The sequence below is a fragment of the Hippoglossus hippoglossus genome, chromosome 9, assembly GCF_009819705.1.
Source record: "Hippoglossus hippoglossus isolate fHipHip1 chromosome 9, fHipHip1.pri, whole genome shotgun sequence".
Classification (NCBI taxonomy): Eukaryota; Metazoa; Chordata; class Actinopteri; order Pleuronectiformes; family Pleuronectidae; genus Hippoglossus; species Hippoglossus hippoglossus.
In genome coordinates, this window is record NC_047159.1 from 25,465,874 (window position 1) to 25,487,482 (window position 21,609).

The following is a 21,609-nucleotide window of genomic DNA, read 5'->3' on the forward strand; positions in this document are numbered from 1 at the left end:
TGTGCTGCTCACACCGTTGAAAAAACAGATTCCTGCACCAACTCGTACGTCCAGAGACAATTTACCGACAACTCAGAAGTATTATTATCACTCAACTGTGAAGTATTATATAAGCTGTTTAATGCTTGTCCTGTGGATTATCCATTTAAACTCGAGTTTACAGGGCAAAACAATGGCAACAAAGTTGTCAGTACTTCAAATCAGATTCACCAAATTCTCTGATAAATCCCAACCTGTTTATAAATGATATAATATATATAATAATATAATATAAAATATATAAATTAAGTTCTAGAGTGATGTGTTTATCACCATAAAGTCCCTGCTCGATGGAGGAGGAAGGAGAGCACGTTCAGGACAACAGAAGGTCATATGACAGAGACCTGCACAAAGATCCTGAGACTGTGACGAGAGTGGGAGGTTTTTTCCCCCATTAACAACTAATGTGTATTTGCTTTATCAAAATATAATAAAAATCTAAGGACCCCCAGTTCAATCAAGAGGTACTTATTTCTGAAATGTATTGTCATGCACAATGAGCGATGGAAGTGATGTGAGTCTATTTGTTGCTTTTTTGTCCATTTTGGTCTGAGCCCTTGTGATGCCATCAAGGTTGAAAGGTGGGGAGATTGTGCATAGTATAGGAAAGACCCTCCCCCTGGGGTTAAAGGGATCGCAGAAAAGTTAAGGATCTGAATGAGAGGATATAAGTGGACTGAACCAGGGCTCTGGATATGGTACCTGGGAAGGAGGAGGGTTCACAGTGAATCACTGAAATGACACCTGACAGCAGCTGAGCGGAGCGCAGATTCAAACTTTGACAGCAACGACACGATCGGCTGATTGAGATCATGGCAAAATCTGATTGGATTTTACCGTAAACATCCAAAAGTCAGCTGATTGGAAGAAGCGGGTTGAGTGAAAGAGAGTTAAGAATGAATGAGACATAGAGAAAGCCTTCCTGATTGAACTTTAACTAAGCTTAATTACATTGGCAAGACATGATTGAATTTTGTTTGTGATAATTTGGGTTGAATCAATTTCGGGTGAAAGGGATCTATTGGCAGGAAGTGAATATAAAATAATTCTAGTGATGTTTGCACTAGTGTGTTTAATCTAAATTGGGTGAATTGTTGTTTTCTTTATCCTAGAATGAGCCCCTTATATTTAAATACTGTATATTTAAGGGAAGGCGGTCCCCTCTAGGGAGGCCGCAATGTTTTTTACAGTAGCCCAAACTGGACAAACTAAACACCTTTTGAGTTTTTATGACATCTGAAGGTTACCCAGGTTCTCTTTCATGTTTGGAAGGAGAGGGTGAGGTGAGGGGTATTCAGCTGCAACATGCAACTTCACCAGTAGATGTCACTAAATTCTACACACTGAACCTTTAAGTAAGAACTTGATTTCTAATGTGGGGGAAACGATCCATCAAAAGTGAACCGTGTGCTCAACATTTTTTTTTTACTGACGACTGACTGAAACTCATGAGCTGGATGTGTATTATCATTACGAATGTTCACAATGAGTTTGGTTGAAATATTCAGAGCACAGGTCAGTGCACTGAGCCTCTGACACCAGCATGTGTGAGACCTCATGTTTTATGAAGTTCATGCATATTTACTCTCCCATAAAATATTCCACTCACACTTTTTACCACAAGAGAGATTATGGTAAAGGTTGTGTTATAGCCCTTATAATACTTATGTAAATACATGTAATATAGGGCCAGTCATTGTTCTTCAGTCTTACATTGACATTCTACACCTCACTGAGCACGGCCCATTAAATCCAGTCAGAGAATGAAGAGGACACACTGTACCTGATACTTTTTGTTGAGTCATAATGACAGTTTTAATACAACACTCCCCCCTCTCCATTGTTACAGGGGAGATTCTCTTCCTGGAGCATGTGTGTAGTTTTAATAAAAAAGTTAAGGACAAAGCAAAAAAATCATTTTGAGTTTATTTTTATTTAAGCAGAAGTTGAAAAAAATTACGCAAATTTACCAAAGGAAAATAAAACTCTAATGCTCCCAGGAACATGTACGCCTCAACACATAAAACATAAGGCAATCAAATAAATAGTACAGTGGATTAAAGTTAAAGAATATAAAACCAAGCTTCTGCTGGGCAGGTCGATATTATATACAGTATTTTACAAAGCAGAGCGTCCACAACATTAAAGTTTCACCACACACCATATTTTATAGAAATGCAGGGCGACTCTGCGGAGCTGGGTTTGGATTTAACAAAGAAAACATTACATTCAGATTGAAGACAAGACCTCGGACATGGAAAAACTCTATAACTATAAACTATATTTTTATAGCTTGGTAAGACTTGCATTAACACTTTGTGAATTAAACGGAAAATTGCAATATGGAAAGCTGTGATTTAATGCTCCCCCTCTCCAAAAGATGTTTAGTCGCCTGAAAATATATTGCCTGCTAAAAGCATATTGCTGCTGCAGGATGACAGCGGTCGACACGTTGACGATCATGTCTTCTTCAACCTTTTATGACAACACCTCAAAGGGTTTTTATGGATCCTTGGGTAATGAAACCTGCTCGATATATGAAAAGAGCACATAAACCTTCCATTTAGGGTAAAACGAGGAATTTAACAAAGCAGGATAAAAGGTGAGGATTTTAATATTTAACGCGAGACCTGAGCTTAGCTGGATAAAGCTAATGAAAATCTGAATTTGTTTAAGTTTCAGACATTTGGACAGGGCCAAGCTCGACTCCTGAATGCTAAGGAGGGAAGTGCTCCCACACAGCTCAGAGGTAAGGGTTTGAATTTTTTTTAGATAGAGGAAGATACTGCTTTCCATGTCTCAAAACTACTAAATCACCACCTCAGTTATGTGATCACCATCCATCTGTAGTTCTGCGTTCTTACTTGCTCGAGGCTGAAAAGTTAATCAGTCTAAATACAGTTGAAGGCAGGAGAGCTAAAGAGAAGTACTAAAATGTGATCGCCTCCAGCAGCAGAAGACCGTGAAGAGCCAAAGCAGGGCTACTTGGTAAAGGAGGAGGAAAGCACTGATAATGAGTCGGTGTAGGATGTTGCCCTCAGGCTGTAGAATAGCTCTAAGATCACTGCTCCAAGTTCAACTGGAGAGGAGGATTCTTGGTTGACATGCAAAATCATGAAAATGATCAGACGCCGTCAGTTAGGTTATGTGAACTTTGCAGAATAAGACGTTTATCAAGACAAAATTGTGTTTTTTTTATCATCAAACCCAAAACTCTCCAGGATGTGGAAGTCGATTTTCTAAACTGGGACCACAGAGCAGGACGTGCTTAACTATCTGCCGTAAAAACATTCTGAGAGATTGTAGGTCACGTCAACACTCAATCTAGGAAAAACAATTCTCGTTAAATACAAATAAACAAAGAGAAGGTAACATGACTGACAGATGTGTTGATTGGACAGTCATCATCCAGCATCACCAGCACTACCCATTTAGAGAAAAGTGAGAGAAAATCCTGCTGAACCACATCGTAAAAAAGGAGCAACACGATAATATGGAGGGATGGTTACTGTTTAGTTTTCTTTCATTAACTTTAAATAAACATATGATTGGGTTTTATATATATATATATATATATATATATATATATATATATATATATATATATATATATATATATATGCTGCTTATACAGAATAACTTGATGACAGTTGGCAATCGAAGGAATTGCTGCTAAGATCACACAATGCCTCCTCTAAAAAAAACACCTCACCTCATCTTAATAACTTTGTTTCTCTTTCCTGAGGCATCTATGAGTTTCTGACTCTGGGAAAGTGTCGAAAGAAACATTTAACAAAAAATACAACTTTCAGCTCTCTCTTAAACCAGATTACTTCCATTCCCTGAGCCTTCCCTGAAACTGCGTGGTGGCCCTCCTCCCACTTTAAAAACCTCTGACACTGCGTCTACGATCACAAAGTCCCCTGGTTGGCCGTCTTGCCTCTGTACCGCACCAGTCACCCAGAGTCCAGCTGAGTCCATACAATCTTTCACACTACTTAGAATTAGTCACACCTAAGCACACAGATCAGGGGCTCCGTGGTGCAGACTTTACAGTGTGTGCAGTTAGTTTGTGGTTTTATGATTTTATAAATGCAGATATGTGATTTTAGCATTGATTAAAAAAAACTAAACACAATTTTAATTTAGCAGTTCTACAGACCTTGAACTGTCCAGAAAGCATTCTCATCAGCAGCGTATACATTAATGTAAGAAGGTGAACTCTGCTTGTGTCCTCATCATGAATCACAGAATGAATCACAGCAGCCACACAGGAAGTACAAACATAAGCTGTGCCGTCATGTTTTTTTTGTTTTTTTTAATTTTCCATGTGGGTCACCGCAGCACTGATGATGCAGGATGACAGTTGCCAAAACTGTCCAATCAATAAGCTGTCTGTCAGTCCATGTGACTTCCTGTTGATATGTAGGTTTGTTTGTAATAAATCAGTGTGAAGAAACCAAACAGATCAGAACTAAAAGGCGACGATAAATCACATTTTTCTGTGGTTCAGGCTAAATGAACCAAACCGGCGTCAAAGTGACCTTAGTTTAGGATTTAGTACTAAAAAGAACGGACTGATATCACCGTCAGCCTGGAGAAAGTCATTCTGAGGTCTTTTCTTTTCAAGGTCCTAAATTTCAAGTGAATTAAATTAGAATGAAATATTTTTTCCCAGGACTCCTCAGCAGGTCCTCGGACTCAATATTAAAGGGATCGAACCGGGAGGTGGTCAGAGTCCTTGGTCACACCTCTCTTCTGGTGTCAGTAGTATGTGCACCAGTTGCTGTAATCACTGGGCATCAGGCCGCCGGTGATGAGCAGGATCAAGTCCACAAACCACCAGATTCCCAGGCCTCCCAGGGTGAGCAGCTTCCCCACAGCGGTGCCGGTGTGACCCAGGCAGAAGCGATCGACCCCGAAACAACCCAGGAAGAAGGAGTACAGCAGCGTGGTGATGAAGTAGTGTCCAGTGTATCTGTGGAAAACCAGCGGCCAAACAGATACAGGGGACAGAGTGAGCAAGAGGGAAATATCAACAATAGTGTTCAGAGTAAAATAATAAATATCCTAATATTCACGTAGAAATTATGGAAATGCAATTATCATAACAATGAGTTTAAAGATGCAAATACAGACCTCAATATAATATCTGTTGGGTACAGTATAAGGATGTGGATGCGGTACAGAAAGCAAACAGGACATTACAGACTCTACAAAGGCAGTATGAAATCCACAGCTGGATTTTCTTTGTACAGATGTTGCTTTGATGGTGTCCAGCTGCTGCATATCTCTGATCTCGGTGCAGTTTCTATAGAGATTAACCTCAAGTGCTGGTGAATGAGAGACGCTGAGTGAACATGGGGTGCTGTGGAAATAGAGTGAGGTGGTGGTTCTACACGTTTGTAAACATTGCCCTCTAGTGGTCAACATGATACTACAGTATCTTTATGTCATTAAACTGAATCAGTTTCAAATACTGTATATAAGTACTGAGTTAATTTGCACATCTGGAAACATCTAGTTTAGCTACAGTCCATAATAAATGGATATAAGCATTACTTACAGTCAATACTAAACATACTTTTGATTTACGTCTGCATGCACGTTACTCTGTAAAATATTTTCTTGTCTCGTTCTTTTCTGTGTTTACTGTTTTTAATCTCTGTTGCTGTCATGATTACAACATACAACTCCATCGGTTGAATTTTATGAACTTAAGAAGTTTTCGTCATCATAATCGAGGGTTAAGGGAAGAGAGTGTTGCACCTTTTAAAGATTGTTAGGCCTATTAGGCAAATTTCAGATTTGTGCATATGCTTTTACAAATAAAATGTAATTTGATCATGAAGTACCTGCACACAAGCTCATTTAAAAGAAAAGGTTAATTAGTGCTCAGCTCTGCCACCTTGTCCTCAGCCTCACATACATGCATCCACGTGACCATGAATACAAATACATCCATGAATTTAATAGTGGTGGACGGAGACAAAAACAATCGATTCATGTTTTCCGACTACTTTCATTTTTTTAGTGATGTTCCACCGCATCATTATTATAACCAGCACTTCTTCAGGATAAGGACAAACGCACATTAAAGGTCCGGTCCTCTTTTACCGTGTCAGGGTCTCTTGTCTGAGTGTCGTCCCTCGGCACTCCCTCTCTCCTGCACTCACTTTACACTTTAGCAATTAACACCAACACTAATCAGAAGTTATTAGGACCTGAACAGCAGAGTTCATGACACATGCATTTAAACACGAGACGCGCACAGTCAGGACATCAGAGTTAAAGCGCTCGGAACAATCCAGATTCATGATCTTTCATCACCGATTAATAACTAAATACGTGTGGTCAGTTTTTGTGAGTGAGTGAGTGAGTGAGTGAGTGAGTGAGTGAGTGAGTGAGTGAGTGACACACACACACACACACACACACACACACACACACACACACACACACACACACACACACACACACACACACACACACACACACACACACACACACACACACACACACAACACACAACACACACAACACACAACACAGAGGTTGTTTTTTTTAACTTCATTGTTGTAGAAGAAGTGACGCCCCATTTATCCAGGAACATAAAAATGAATTCAGAAGATCTAAGTGTGAGTGATTAGAAAAGAGCAGGGGAGCAGAATCTCTTGTTGACCAGCAGAGTAATGCACCTCGATGCTGCCAAGGGGGACGGGCGGGGACACCCTGATTCAGTAAAGGCTACAAACACAGCACACAAGTCTAAACTGAATGGGTGTCAAATCAGTGTGGAGAGCACTGACCACTGTTATAGACTGATGTAGTCAGATTTGTTAATTGAAAGCTTTCTTTGTGAATGACAGCACAGTTTAACAGTCTAAAATACTTTTTTAAAGCACAGATCATGAGGCTAGTGAAGATGCATCTCTAGTGGTCACACAGTGATGAAAAAATTAATAATGTACAGAAACAAAATTCTTTGATGCATCGATAATAAGATAAGATTCCCTCCCCTAGGATTGAATATACTGTGAAAGCCTTTTGCGTCTGTGCCTCTGCTTCACATGTTTCAGTAGGAGTCTAAAAAAGTGGCACAATGCAGTTTTATTTTATCCTTATTAACATTAACATTAATATCTATATATTCTCCTTTCATCTTATCTACTGTGTGCTTACACTTACAGGATGTGTGTGTGTGTTGGTGCAAGCAAGAGTTGGGAGAGCAGAGTCGGGAGGGGCTGAATGAATGAATGAATGAATGAATATGCAAAGCTAGAGTAGAGCAGTTGTCCTCCAACCAGAAGGTCAGCAGCTCGAATCCCAGCCCATGCTGAAGCGTCCTTGGGAAAGATGCGGAACCCCCCCCAAAAAATGGCCCCTCATAAAATGTTGAATGCGCTAATTTTAAGTGGCTTAGGATAAAAGCGTCAGCTAAATGACATGTAAAGTAATGTAATGGAGAAAGATTTGACATATTTAAGAAAAGCATAAGACATTTTGTGTTGATATTGTTGCAATGGCTACAAACAAATCAATGCTGAGAATCACTGAGAAGAGTAAAAATATGTATAAACTACAGGGGGTCCTTCAAAAGTGGCCCAGGACACATTTGCATTTACACAGTGGTTGTTGTAGTCATTTTGTGATCAGATCTCAGGAAGCAGTTGGGTCCTTCAGATCTGTACCTAGAGCTGACCATGTGATCGGATCACTCAGGATGAATGTTAATACCAGGTCTGAATGGGCTCTCAGTCTTCCTTAACAGTTAATACAGTTTTTAAAATGGAGTTGGGTGTGACAGTTCTGTTATCACTTACTTGATGCAGGGTACTTCTCTCCCGAGGAACTCTCTGGATCCAGCACACTCTATTTCATCGAGTGCAGTGCATATCACACGAGTGAGGTTCACTTCTTTCTGAGTCTGGCCGCCCCACTGATGATACAAACAAACAAAGAAACCTGTAAGGGAAGTGCTGTGTCATTGACAACATGACCCCAGCTTCACAAACAACACTTACCCCGACACAACCGTGGCCCAACTCCTTCAAAGCACTGTAGTTTCCTGCGTGATCCACAGGGTCCTGACAGTAGACGAACTCATCGGGCCTTCATCGTAAGTTGAAAGAAAGAGATGAGAGAGTGAGGGATGTGGAATGTCTCTGTAATGGGAAGTACTGGTAATCTGTGGCAGCATATACACGCCTAGGTCCATGCACAAAACCTGACAATTAACAATTCCCTTCATTTTTTGTCAAATGTAGAACAACGCTAACGACCAGGTCTTGATTATTATGTTCTTGCAGTGTGTTCGGGATACAACGTATTACAGTTCTAATACTTACACACGTGGACAAAATTGTTGGTACCCTTCCGTTAAAGAAAGAAAAACCCACAATGGTCACTGAAATAACTTGAAACTAACAAAAGTAATAATAATAAATACAAATTTACTGAAAATTAACTAATGAAAATCAGACATTGCTTTTGAATTGTGGTTCAACAGAATCATTTTAAAAAACAAACGGCCTGGACAAAAATGATGGTACCCCTAGAAAAGATTGAAATGTATATAAGGGACACTGGACCACAGACTGTATGTAAGGGAAACTGGACTATTGACTGTATGTAAGAGACACTGGACCATAGACTGTATATAATGGACACTGGACCATAGACTGTATATAAGGGACACTGGACAACAGACTGTATATAATGGACACTGGACCATGGACTGCATGTAAGAGACACTGGACCATAGACTGTATATAAGGGACACTGGACCACAGACTGTACATGTAAGAGACACTGGACCATAGACTGTATATAATGGACACTGGACCATAGACTGTATATAAGGGACACTGGACAACAGACTGTATATAATGGACACTGGACCATGGACTGTATGTAAGAGACACTGGACCATAGACTGTATATAAGGGACACTGGACCACAGACTGTACATGTAAGAGACACTGGACCATAGACTGTATATAATGGACACTGGACCATAGACTGTATATAAGGGACACTGGACAACAGACTGTATATAATGGACACTGGACCATGGACTGTATGTAAGAGACACTGGACCATAGACTGTATATAAGGGACACTGGACCACAGACTGTACATGTAAGAGACACTGGACCATAGACTGTATATACTTGATACTGGACCACAGACTGTATATAAGGGACACTGGACCATGGACTGTATATAAGGGACAGGGTACTCACAGACTGTATATAAGGGCATTAGACCACAGACACTGGACCACAGACTGTATATAAGGGACACTGGACCACAGACTGTATATAAGGGACACTGGACTACTGACTGTATATAAGGGACACTGGACTACTGACTGTATATAAGGGACACTGTACCACAGACTGTATATAATGGATACTGTACCACAGACTGTATATAAGGGACACTGGACCACAGACTGTATATAAGGGACACTGGACTACTGACTGTATATAAGGGACACTGTACCACAGACTGTATATAATGGATACTGTACCACAGACTGTATATAAGGGACACTGGACCACAGACTGTATATAAGGGACACTGGACCACAGACTGTATATAATGGATACTGTACCACAGACTGTATATAAGGGACACTGGACCACAGACTGTATATAAGGGACACTGGACCACAGACTGTATATAAGGGACACTGGACCACAGACTGTATATAAGGGACACTGGACCATGGACTGTACATAAGGGACAGGGTACTCACAGATAGCGGCAGAGGACCACAGGAGACGGGGGTCTGTACTCGTACGTCTCGGTGTCATTCTCAGTGTCATTCTCAGTGTCCACCGGGATCTCGTACTTCACCAGGTCGGGCGGCTGCTCGCTGAACGGGGACCCGGTGGCTCCCTGGCCCGGAGAGGAAGCAGGGGTCTCGGTGGTGGAGGAGTTGTGGGAGTGAATTCCGCCCAGACATTGTAACAGAATGACGGTCAGCAGCAGGAGGAGCTGTCCGCACAGCAGAATGTAACTCACCGAGATCATCGTGGCTCTCAAAACGACACATTCATCCTCGTCAACATTCACCGGAACAGCGACGGTACTGTTTGTTTGGGGCACAGTCTTCTTCTTTCACTTGTATTGGCGGTTGGCAAATAACGGTTCAGCGCACTACCGCCACCAAGTGGTATGAAGTTGGGATTACAATTCTTAGTATTTAAATGCTCTTGAAACGACACATTCAATATTGAATATATACTATGTTGTACATATGTTCCAGCATCAAAAGATGTAATTTTAAAATAAAATATGGGAAATTATTGTAACCTGACAGTTATAAGAATGATGCAGGCCAGCACAATGATAATACACTGATATCACTTCTAGAAAAGCTCAGAATTTCAGACCCCCGAGTTGGAAGGTGCAACTGGAACGACCCCTAAAGTGGAAATTTCGAGTCAGAAGGTCAGAGGAACCTCACCACCCATCCAAGATGGCCGCTCCATGTATCAACGGTAGTAAAAGCGGTAGGTTTTACATTTTATTCTTACTTCTGTCTTTAAAAATTGCCGTACAGTCCACTTACTGTCTGTGGACGTGTTACTACAGAGTTAGTATGTGTAAAATGCTGCGTAATGCATTGTTATGAACTGGTTTTCCGCTCCCTTCACTGGTTACAAGTGGCTGCCTGCATTCGCTTCAAAACATTCGTACTTGCGTACCGTGCTGCGTATGGATCGGGTCCAGTCTACATCCAGGACATGGTCAAACCTTACACCCCAGCCCGTCCACTCTGCTCTGCATCTGCCAATCGGCTCGCTGCTTCTTTACTGCGAGGGACAGCTAGCCACTCAACAGAATCCCGACTGTTTGCTGTCCTGGCTCCTAAATGGTGGAACGAGCTCCCCATTGACATCAGGACAGCAGAAAGTCTATACATCTTCCGCCGCAGGCTAAAGACCCATCTCTTCCTTTAGTTGCACTTACATGTAGCACTTGTGGTTTGGCATTTGAAGTTAATGTACTTACATGATTCTTGCTGTTCTGGGTTTTGATCACATACCTGATTGCCTAAAAGTCATCATAAATCAAATACTGACTTTTGAAATACCTGTGCATGCATACATGGCATAATTGATTTATTTTTAAAAATCATCCCAGAAAAAAGGGCACTGTTTCTAGCCTTTAAAGGCCCGGAACATTTTATCGATACGATAAGTGATGTGATGATAGAAGCCTGTAGGTTATTTCTAGAGATTTCTGTTCACATTTGATCCTCATGGTACTGATGATGCATAGAAGCTGGCTTTTTGACTGCTGACCCATTTAATTTAAGTACCTGATGTATATTTTATTCACATCATTGATCTTTCTTTATTCTATAATAATATTCAACTTGAGGGCAGCATGTTGCCACTGAGGTTCTGGGTTCTTCTGCATTGGCTTCCTCCAGGTACTTCTCCAGTGCAACATGCAGGTTAAGTGGTATAACTAATGGATGGATATTTAAAAATTTATAAAGATAGCTTGAAGACAATATTTCAGGGACCAGTTACACAAACAAACTCTTTGAAACATAAGTTTCCATTATTTATTGTTTCAGTCTTTGAGGAAAAAAAATCTTATTGACCAATACACCAATACACTGATGCATGCATGCATCCATGCATTCTTTAAATGCCAAGAAAGTAGATGTATTTTGAGGTGTTTACTTAAATTTTGTGTTTAAATCCTTGGACTTTGCATTTCTTAAGTCAATTAAGACAATTTAAAGGCCAAACTCTGTTCAGAAAATTGTTAAAGCTTCAGTGTGTAGGATGTAGTGGCATCTGTGGGTGAAGATGCATATTGCAACCAACTGCCTCCCCTCACCCCTCCCCTTCTGAGGGCACGATCAAACAAGTGAATGTAGCAGTGGCAAAGCTTTGCCCCCTGCCCACCTCCAATCGGTGCAAGCGAGGGGGCAAATGGAAGATTAGTTTCCTGTAGCGAAGCAAATCTGCGGTATAGCTTCATGCGGAGTCAAACTTTGACCCTTGACATTAACTGCACGTGACTGTGTTTGGCTGGTCTGTTGGAGTCTGGATGGAGGTGCATCATGGCGGACTCAGTGAAAGAGTTAGCTAGGCTAACGAAAAAACACAACAATTCTCAGTTTCATGAATAATGAAACCATCATTATTAATATTATATTACATTTCTGCTCCTCCTAAGTCAGACACAATGGACCATTCTTCTGGTTTCTGGATTCAAAGGTGTGACATTTTCTGACTCCAGAAAAGACATAAATTCTGCTTCCATGTCATCCACCAACCTTCATTTTAATTATATAACAATTTAGGATGTTATTTACAAACTCGGCAACATTTTGTTGAAATAAAACAAATTTCATCAAAACAGTGATTCAACCTTGGGTCACATTTTCAGGAAGATACAGACTTTACCAAAATGCAAGTTGACCCTCAATTTTCATTTTGACATTCACAGAAGAGCCGTTCAAGTGTGTAGCTGGGAGTGGGTCCACCTCATGCAGGGACATTTCAGAGCAGCAGTAACTCCATTTAAGATTAGATCAGAATTGTCTCCCTGTTTGTGACTCGTCCTTACTGCAGTCAATGTCAGCATCGTCAACCAAGTTCTCCTGCTCTGTTGTGGGCAGCAGTAGCAGATCAGGGATGAGATATTTCAATCGGCCGCCAATCACACGAGGAACAGATGAAGATAACATCGGAGGGGTGAAGTAGTCCCGGCTGTGGACACTCGGGCAGGCTCTGAAATCCACCTTGGACCGTAGAGAGAGGCTGGTGTAGGGATAAAACACGAGGCCTCCAAAGTGGGAAAGACCCAACAGGTCCTGTTAACGAGAAAGGAAATACATACAACATATAAGGAATTAAAGAAACAGCTCAGGTCCAATCATGAGTCCTGACAGGCTGAAAGAGCAGTTTATACCAATATGTTACAAGAGCTATAAATGTGTCCCATAATACTTTTATTTGCATAATGGCATTCCATGAATTACTTTAATTACCTTGAATTTCACAAAAAGATCAATGCTGATTAGGTATTTGCAAAAATACTCCATTTGTTCCTGTCAAAAATTGTCAAGCTCTCATTCTCATCGTCATATTTTAATAAAAATATACTCCAAAGTTGAGCCAATGTCAATGAGTCTTCAACAAACTGAGTTGAGCAAATATAATGTGGTACGAAATGTCCACACATGAGCTTGAACTAAATTTTGGAATGTAATCTTTCCAAGAATGAGGACTGTGGATTTTGACCCCATTACTTTCACTGGATGGTCATCAAGAAATAACTTTTGTGGTACTTTGTGGTTGAAAATCAAGAATTAAAATCACCTCCATTATTAGATTTTCATGTGCAGCTACAGCAGCAAAGCCCAGTTTACACATACAAGTATGTCTCAGTCATCACAATAATATTCTAATATACAATAAATATATAATAGATATAATAATATAGACCTAAAATTATAATATATTATTAGTTTATATAAAAAAAAAGTTCTGTCACTCATTATATTGCTATATGGAAACCCATGAAAAACAATAACAACATTGGTCATAATTATAATTATATATGAATCAAAAATGCTGGCTATGATGAGTAATTTCTCTTTGAATACTTTTAAGAGGGCGATATTTTATTCATAACACTTGTGTATTTGTTTATATTAAGACTCTGAATGCCCAGTTCTGTTCAATTATACTTCCAGTGTAGTATTGAAACTTGTGTAAGGATCTTAATCTCTTTTTCCACCATGTTAGCTCAGTGAGTCAGAGATCTTCAGATGTATCCATCTTGTAGTGAAATGCATGTGTTCCTGTAAGTATTTCATGTGTTTGATCAGCAGTTCATTGGTTCTGTGTTTACCTGCACCAGTGCGTGCTGTTGGAGGCTGAAGGGAAACCCTGCAGCTGATGGAGTCCTGACGGCTGCTGCCAGGTTCAGTCCACACGATGCCGCTCTGTCCACAGCGGTGCAGCTGTTCCAGGTGTTCACCTGAGCAGAGCGGTATACACTGTTGAGGCTGCTCGGATCCCACAGGTGGGTGTTTGATTCCAGTGGATAAACACAACTCTGAGCAACGTTGCTGTGCAATTTGCACATTTGTTCCTTCTCTGAGTCTTGTGACTCAGATCCACTCGCTCCATCAGCTGTTGTACTGAGGACGCGGCTGCTTCTTGAGTCGGTTTCTCTCTGTGTTCTGTCTGGAGTCTGTACCCTGCTGCCTGTGATGGAAACCTTTGGCCCTGGTTTCGTTTCTTTCTTCTCTTGAAGAATGTCCACAACATGATCATTTTCATCAACATCACTTTCATCGGCATCTTGAAAAACAAAAACAAGATTATTGATTTTGTGTTCTTGTTCATGTTTGTAGCATCACTGAATGTGACGCATTAAAAAAACCAAGTGTTAAACATGTTGAGTCAGTGTTTCTGCACCTGGAGATTTGGGATTGTCTGGATACTGTGGAGGTGAATCTTGAATAGGTTCAGGTTTCAGGAGGGTCATCCGCATCTCTTTAGGTTTTTGTGATGAATGTTGTAGTTTCCTGACAATAATAGAAATTATTGCAGATTTTTAGGATAAAACAATCAACAACTGAGTGAGACTGATGTGAGAATACTGGTAACAGCAGCATTTTACTGGCTAAGACACTATGTTTTATATATGAGGGCTATGGTTGAAACTGTTTGGATTTACACTGGTATTGTTTTCCCACCACAGTGGTCCCAACTTCAGTTTGAGGCTTTGATTCTTTTTACCTCTTTTATATAATTTTAAAATGATCATGTAAGTGCTTTGTTCTCTTTTTCCTGTCACTTTGTGGTTCAGGAAACCATGGTTGACATGTCTCTGGTATATTACAGACACAATTAAATGGTCAATCAGGTAATGCAGTGATCTTGAAAAAAAAAATCATACTTTTATAATTTCATACAAAAATTTGTAGGCATTATTATTATTATCAATATTATTCTTTCTGGTGATTAGGCCCAGACTTTTTATTACAATAAATAAATGATTTGTTCTATTCCCCAGCAGCATTTTAACCCTGTCCCAACATTCAGACCTTCATTTCCAGGGTCAGGACTACGGGTTAGAAAATATTTTCTCAGTGTGCCCTTGTTCGATGTCGATCAGAGGGACTTTATGACCATTGTTCCTACAGAATAGTTTCAGCCCAAACATGTTATGAACGTCTTTTTGAGTTCATTCCACAGCTTCTCTGTTGGGTTAAGATCTGGGCCCTGACTCCACAGTGTGGATTTTCTGATTTAAAATGATTATGTATAGATTTACTTTGATGTTTAGGGTCACTGGCCTGTTGCATCATCAACTTCCCCTGATCTTCAGCTGTGGGACAGACACTCTGATGTTATCTTGTAAAATACATAAACCTTGAAACCACGATCATGATAGATTCCAATGATTCCTGTAGACTGTAGCTGTCACTCTGAGCTTCATTTTTACCTCCCTGATCATTCAGCTAATCTGACGCCAAATGCATAAAGCAGAATGATCAATTCTACTGAGAACAGCGACTGTTTGACATTCTGTCAAACTGTAGACGGAAGAGCGCCCAAACTCTTTGAAATGACTCAAAGCATGACGATGCTACTTGTGAAGAACTAACTCAAAAAGCTATACAATCTAGTTTCAGCGACGAGACTGCAGGTTTACTAAATCCTGACTCCAGTTAGCTTTAGTTGATGTCATAAGCTGAGAGGTTCACACATTGTGTCTGATGCATCCAGTATGGACAAGAACAACCCAGAGATTTGTGTGTTATAAGTTCAAATTTATATTACATTTCATTTCATTTACCTGACGCTTTTTTCCAAAGCGACATACAATAAGTGCATTCAACCATGAGGGTACAAACCCAGAACAGCAAAGTACAATTTCTTCAAAAAAGCAAAACTACAAAGTGCTATAAGTAAGTGCCATTTAAGTGCTACTAAATTGTTAGTTTAAACTTGTATTCAAGGTATAGTCGGAAGAGGTGTGTTTTTAGTTTGCGGCGGAAGATGTGTAGACTTTCTGCTGTCCTGATGTCAATGGGGAGCTCATTCCACAATTTAGGAGCCAGGACAGCAAACAGTTGTGATTTTGTTGAGTGGCTAGCTGTCCCTCGCAGTGAGGGAGCAACAAGCCGATTGGCAGATGCAGAGCGGAGTGAACGGGCTGGGGTGTAGCGTTTGGAGTGGTGTGACTGAATTTAGGTTAAAGACCAGTCGAGCTGCTGCATTCTGGATGAGCTGCAGAGGTCGGATGGCACTAGCAGGTAGACCTGCCAGGAGGGAGTTACAATAGTCTAGGCGTGAGATGACCAGGGCCTGGACCAGAACCTGCGCCGCCTTCTGAGTGAGAAGGGGACGTATTCTCCTGATGTTGTGCAGCATGAATCTACAGGAACGTGTTGTTGCAGTAATGAATAATGAATAAATTGTGATTGCTCAATATTGTAACTTAAACCTGACCATGCACAAAACCCAAAACAAAACTCTTTCTAGCCACTGTGCCTCAAACACTGTATACTTTACTTGAGCCACTTTACTTTTTACTTCTTAATACATGACATGAATATTACAGTTATAGCTAACACTTTCTTTGCAATTGGAGGTTTGGTGTACCATGACCAAGCTGTGATATTAAAATCCAGCCTCAAATAATAACTCAGTAATAACCATAATAACAATACTAATACTACTTAAATAATGCTACTAATAATAATATTTTTTATAATAATGATAATAATAACAACACTTGTACATTTAATGAATCAATAACTCAGATAATGAACTTGCCTCTTTTCTCTTCTCCCGTTGCCCATGTCTCTGAATCCCTTGGCGAAAGGATTGTTGTCTATTTTCAGCTGCGTGATCTGACAACAGAGAAATGTCTTTACTGACTGAAATAGCTGCCAATGATGAAAATAATGAAAATGATGAAACCTATAATCTTTATTTAAGTTGAGCTCCTCTTTGTATCGACAGAGTCCAGACAAAGTGAATCCTTCGCAAAGTGAACAAGTCAAACTCTCACCTTGTCGTTCTGATACGCTGTCACTGCGATGAACTCAGTCTCAGAGAAGACATAGCTCCTGAAGGTGCTGTACGGCAGCTTGAGGATGTCATTCACCTTCACTATGTGGAACCTCGGCTGGTATTTGTGCATCGAGTTGAGAATTGTCTGCAGATAATAATAATAATAATAATAATAATAATAATAATAATAATAACAGGTTTTTGAAAGAAGAGAAAAATCTGGAAATCTTTGAAAATAATCTCTCATTCGTCTCGTTTGATGATCATTTTTATGTTTATAATAAAGAAAGACTGGTTATTATAAAAAATGATAAATAAAATCCAAACTTACAAATCCGTATTTGTCCGACATGTTGTTGGTCAGTTTCAGTTTGTGGAAGTTGACCACTTTGGACATCCACTGCTCCCCCGTGGCCGGACTGTCCGGGTGGATGTACATGCGTTTGGGCATCTCCGGGTCCGCCTTCCCTGCCACCATCCAGCGGGAGTTATGAAACTTGTACCTGCAGTCATCGGCCGCCACGATGTCCATCAGGAGAATGTATTTGGCCTTTCTATCCATCCCGACGCACCTGGTCCTGAGCGGCGGGAACATGCGCCTGCAGGGTGGAGAGATGACGGCGTGAAGCAAGTACTCATTAAAACACGGTAGCGTTTCATCCATGCGTAAATATTGTGCATTTACTCTACCTCCCGGACTTTGTAATGATCATTTCAGTGCCGCGTTTGTGGAATTGTCTCCAAAGGTCGCCGGCCTCCAAATAAACTTTGGGCTGATCGTCTTGCATCTCCCCTCCCTCCAGAATTTCGAGAGGCCGACACAAAATCGCAGACTGACCAGGCGGAGACGTGTGAATCATCGGATCCAAGCGGGGCTCCGCAGACCCTCGAGGGGATAAAGCCATGGCTGAGATCAGCGGGGGTCCGCTCAGGACAGTCCCTCGAAGGGGCGCATCTCCGACTCTTGTTGGAAAAGCGTGTGGAGCTGCGCCTGGGACGCACGGCTCAGAGAAACTGCGCATGGTCGTCAAAGGAAAAACGAACTTTTACGCACGACTATAATTTTACGCCACGTTGATACCCGCTGGAGAAACCTATCCTAACAACCCCATAACATATTTTAAAATCACAAAAACGCATTAAAGTTAAAAACGTCAATACTTTTCTCAGCTGGCTGTTTTGTCTCCCGTCCACAGTCAGTGCGCTGCCTCGCAGCCGGTGTCCGAGTTGATTTGCTCCTTGACACGTCTGGACTGAGTGTGACACCCAGCAGTGGGTGGAGTTTCTCTGGTATTGTACTTTATGTGAAGGAAAATGCTGCCTCAACTTTCCTCACAGGCTGATGAAGCTCTTATCAACTATTTGAGGGGGTGAAAATCCAGCTTTATTACTCCCAAAGCAACCCACAAAAACCTGAACCAATTACACACTTAAATCACTTCACATCAATGAAATCTGACAACCCAACGTTCTACATATCCTGATGTGTTTCCCACATCGTTGCAGTGCCCCGTTGTTGGAGGAGCTCCACTGATGTGGTCTCTCCTCCCATGGAAAGCCGCCTGGGGACACAGTCTGCCGGGATCCAGTTCTTTGGAGGTGCAGCCTCTGCCAGCGATTGTCCCGGTCGGATTAGAGTCTGGGTTCGGTTACTCGCTTTTTATTTCTCAATGGTCCATGACAGCGCAGTAACGTTCCAGCAAAAGCTTTCTGTGAGTGAGGGCGGCAGGTTCAGGATACATGTGTGCCACGCGTAATGTGCCACACTGGCGCTCAATGTGTCACCATAAAGCTCCATAGTCACACTGACTTATAGTGGAAAAAAAGAATTTTCTTTATAATATTTAAATAAACAGAAATATAAGTTCAGGAAATGCTAAACCTATATGCACATACTGTGTTTAATCAAAGAAACACGTTTCAACTAGTGTCACATTTGTGTATATATATATATATATTTATTATCATTGAATTTACATAAGTATATGAAATATATTTTAGTTAACAAATTGCAAAAAAAATCATAAGTCAGGGACTGCTTTTACTGATCAGTTAATAATAACATTCCAAAGTGTATGGTTGGTCATTTATGAGAAGAATTTGTATAAGACTGAATTGAATATCCCACTTGCATCAATGGTTATATCAAAGAGAAAACAAGACTGGCAGCCCTTTAGCATTAGCACAACATCATACACATCAGTACAATGTTCAGAGGGGTGATGGAAGAAAGTATAAGAATTAGAGAATAAGGGAAATGGAAACATCAGAGTTGAAGGTGAGTTGAAGTGGAGGAAGTGCAGGGGAATACTACTAAATGACAGATATTATCTGTGTATGAGCAACAGACAGGAAGTGGGCCTTGTTTCTACAAAGTTAAAAAAAAACTGAAAATCTGGGTCTTTATTGGCCTATACACTCTACCTCCACATCTGGGCTGATTCCAGCTGTAACCCTTCACTTTTGGTGGAGGATTTTGTGTGTCCACCAGAATCGGTCCAGAGGTGGACGTTGCATCTTACAGGGCATAAGATTGAATAACAAGAAATATGTTAACCAAGTATTCGGCAGAATAATGGTGCTGTCTGGGTCTAAAATGAAAGTCCATTCATTCCTCTAATGTGTTGTTTTTTTCTAAAATCCATTGAAAATGTTGAACCTTTGCGGTGGAGTTCTGACATGATAACCTTTGCACTGTGTCCCACGGGAAGGTGTGAAGTGAAACGTTTGCCATTTAGCTAACTTTGGTAGCATGCTAGTTGTGAAAAACATGTGTCCATATATAAAATTAAGTCTTTTGACAAAATATTAGAAAAAAAAGGCTCCTCATACGCTAACCTACCCATTTATTTGTCTCTGTGCATTATTGGTGCCTTTTCTGTCCAAGCTCGTTTTCCACAAGACTGGACAATGAAAAAACGGACTAAAAGCAGTAGCCACTCTCTGTCCTCATCCATCTGTCAAGAAATACATTTTCTTTTATTGAACACAGGGCACATGCTCTGTATAGCATTGTACGATATTATGCACACACAAAAAAGCTTGCTATAGTGCAAACTTCAGCTTGACACCGGTCAATATCAGAGGAATCCTCTGTGAGTGAATTCTGCATTAAAAAAGGGCTAAAACCTTAATCAGGCTCTGAAGGAAAACATGTGTATGAAAATAATATCGAGTATGCATTCATGTATAAAGTGTTTAGTCAGGTGCAATTTATTTTAGAGCTTCATTATATTCAACATCTGAGTTACAGAACCTACCAACTTTAAAACTGAGAACACAATTATAATACTTTGGATTAGATTAATGAATTATTTTCCCAGGCTCGTGTTTTGAAGATTGCTCTTTAATTTTTGTGTTGAGACTTTATCGATTTGTGTCTGAGCTCAGAGTTAGCATTTCCACACGCTCTCGTTTTTTAATTGCCAGCCAGCAGTGTGGAAGACTTCCACAGTGTTCAGCACTACTGTAACACCGGCACACACACAGAGCCCCCCCACTCGTTACGCCGGGGTACAGTAGTTACGCCGGGATACACCGGACGCGGAAGCGCCACTGCGAGGCAGCGCAGCGCCGTTCTCAAGCGCGCAGCCGCCTGGCTGTTCACACGGGACGCGCATTTCTCCGCGCTGGTCAGCCCCATAGACTGTATATATAAGGTCAGCCCGCGATTCTGCTTTCTCCGCTTGTTGTTGTACCCGTTGAATGTCGGGGTTCGGGGGTAAATGATGGTCTTCATAGCCCCCCCCACCCCTCTCTTTCTCTCTCTGTCTGTCTGCTTGTGTGCTTGTAGTGGATGGGCAGAGGGGGACATTTAATTATGTGATTGGGGAAATTAAAACTCCAGGACAACAGAAGGGGAATACAAAGTATGGGATGCATATTTGATAATTTATATCATATAAAATATGTAATTTATATCGTTTAAAATCATGGGGGGAGAGGGGGGAGGGGGGGGGCTGGCTCATTAGCATTTAAAGGAACAGGCACTCAAAACAGGTCACTCTGTGGAGGGCTGTTTTATACAGGGTAAAAAGGGTGCTGTTTTATATGATCCTTGTGGTATTTTGACCAAAGTATGTTACAGACATTTCATTAAGACCCCAAGGAACCATATCAACTTGTGGTAAAATGGGCATGCTATGTCCCCTTTAATGGATACCATTTTTGACCTGACTCACAGAACGCATCTGTACTTACAACAACAAAATGTTAGATTTTCTAACAAAAGCTTTATCCAATCCAGTTTCAGTTTTTCTGAGAAAGTATGAAGGTTTTCACCACTGTGCTTAAAGTTCAGATATTTATAGCCTGTTACAGTGTCTGAGTTGTGGCCTTTGATGAAACAATGGTGCAGGATGACAGCAGTTTTCCTAAAAGCAACACACTGCAGCTTGTGTTTCAGCAGGGACTTTGCTGTGAAATCAGGAAATACCTCACACTGGACCTTTTGTTACAGCCTCTCTGATCAGATGCCTAAGTAAGCACATGTCTT

The 21,609-nt window shown here is 40.8% G+C and overlaps 2 protein-coding genes across 2 annotated transcripts; both read right to left on the reverse strand.

The window, feature by feature from the left end:
• Positions 1-3,653: 3,653 nt before the first annotated feature.
• On the reverse strand, positions 3,654-10,179 carry tm2d2 (TM2 domain containing 2). Its single transcript, XM_034595850.1, has 4 exons — positions 9,803-10,179; positions 8,064-8,151; positions 7,863-7,978; positions 3,654-5,017 (listed from the first exon to the last, which is right to left on the reverse strand). The coding sequence occupies exons 1-4, from the start codon at positions 10,078-10,080 to the stop codon at positions 4,804-4,806; spliced, it is 696 nt and encodes a 231-aa protein (XP_034451741.1). The 5' UTR covers positions 10,081-10,179; the 3' UTR covers positions 3,654-4,803.
• Positions 10,180-12,335: 2,156 nt separating this feature from the next.
• On the reverse strand, positions 12,336-18,332 carry LOC117767839 (T-box transcription factor TBX2-like). Its single transcript, XM_034595779.1, has 7 exons — positions 17,805-18,332; positions 17,446-17,713; positions 17,113-17,259; positions 16,875-16,951; positions 14,505-14,614; positions 13,933-14,387; positions 12,336-12,889 (listed from the first exon to the last, which is right to left on the reverse strand). Exons 1-7 carry the CDS (start codon positions 18,134-18,136, stop codon positions 12,608-12,610), a joined length of 1,671 nt encoding a protein of 556 aa, XP_034451670.1. The 5' UTR covers positions 18,137-18,332; the 3' UTR covers positions 12,336-12,607.
• Between the last annotated feature and the right edge of the window lie 3,277 nt (positions 18,333-21,609).

What these genes read in the sequence shown, in the direction of transcription:
- tm2d2 (XM_034595850.1), bottom strand. Translation starts at nt 10,080, where the DNA reads ATGATCTCGGTGAGTTACATTCTGCTGTGCGGACAGCTCCTCCTGCTG. An exon ending in GTGGTCCTCTGCCGCTATCT is followed by an intron (nt 8,152 to 9,802) that starts GTGAGTACCCTG and finishes CTTACGATGAAG; the next exon opens with GCCCGATGAGTTCGTCTACT. An exon ending in TGGGCCACGGTTGTGTCGGG is followed by an intron (nt 7,979 to 8,063) that starts GTAAGTGTTGTT and finishes TTGTATCATCAG; the next exon opens with TGGGGCGGCCAGACTCAGAA.
- LOC117767839 (XM_034595779.1), bottom strand. Translation starts at nt 18,136, where the DNA reads ATGCGCAGTTTCTCTGAGCCGTGCGTCCCAGGCGCAGCTCCACACGCT. An exon ending in ATCATTACAAAGTCCGGGAG is followed by an intron (nt 17,714 to 17,804) that starts GTAGAGTAAATG and finishes TCCACCCTGCAG; the next exon opens with GCGCATGTTCCCGCCGCTCA. An exon ending in AGACAATCCCAAATCTCCAG is followed by an intron (nt 14,388 to 14,504) that starts GTGCAGAAACAC and finishes TTGTTTTTCAAG; the next exon opens with ATGCCGATGAAAGTGATGTT.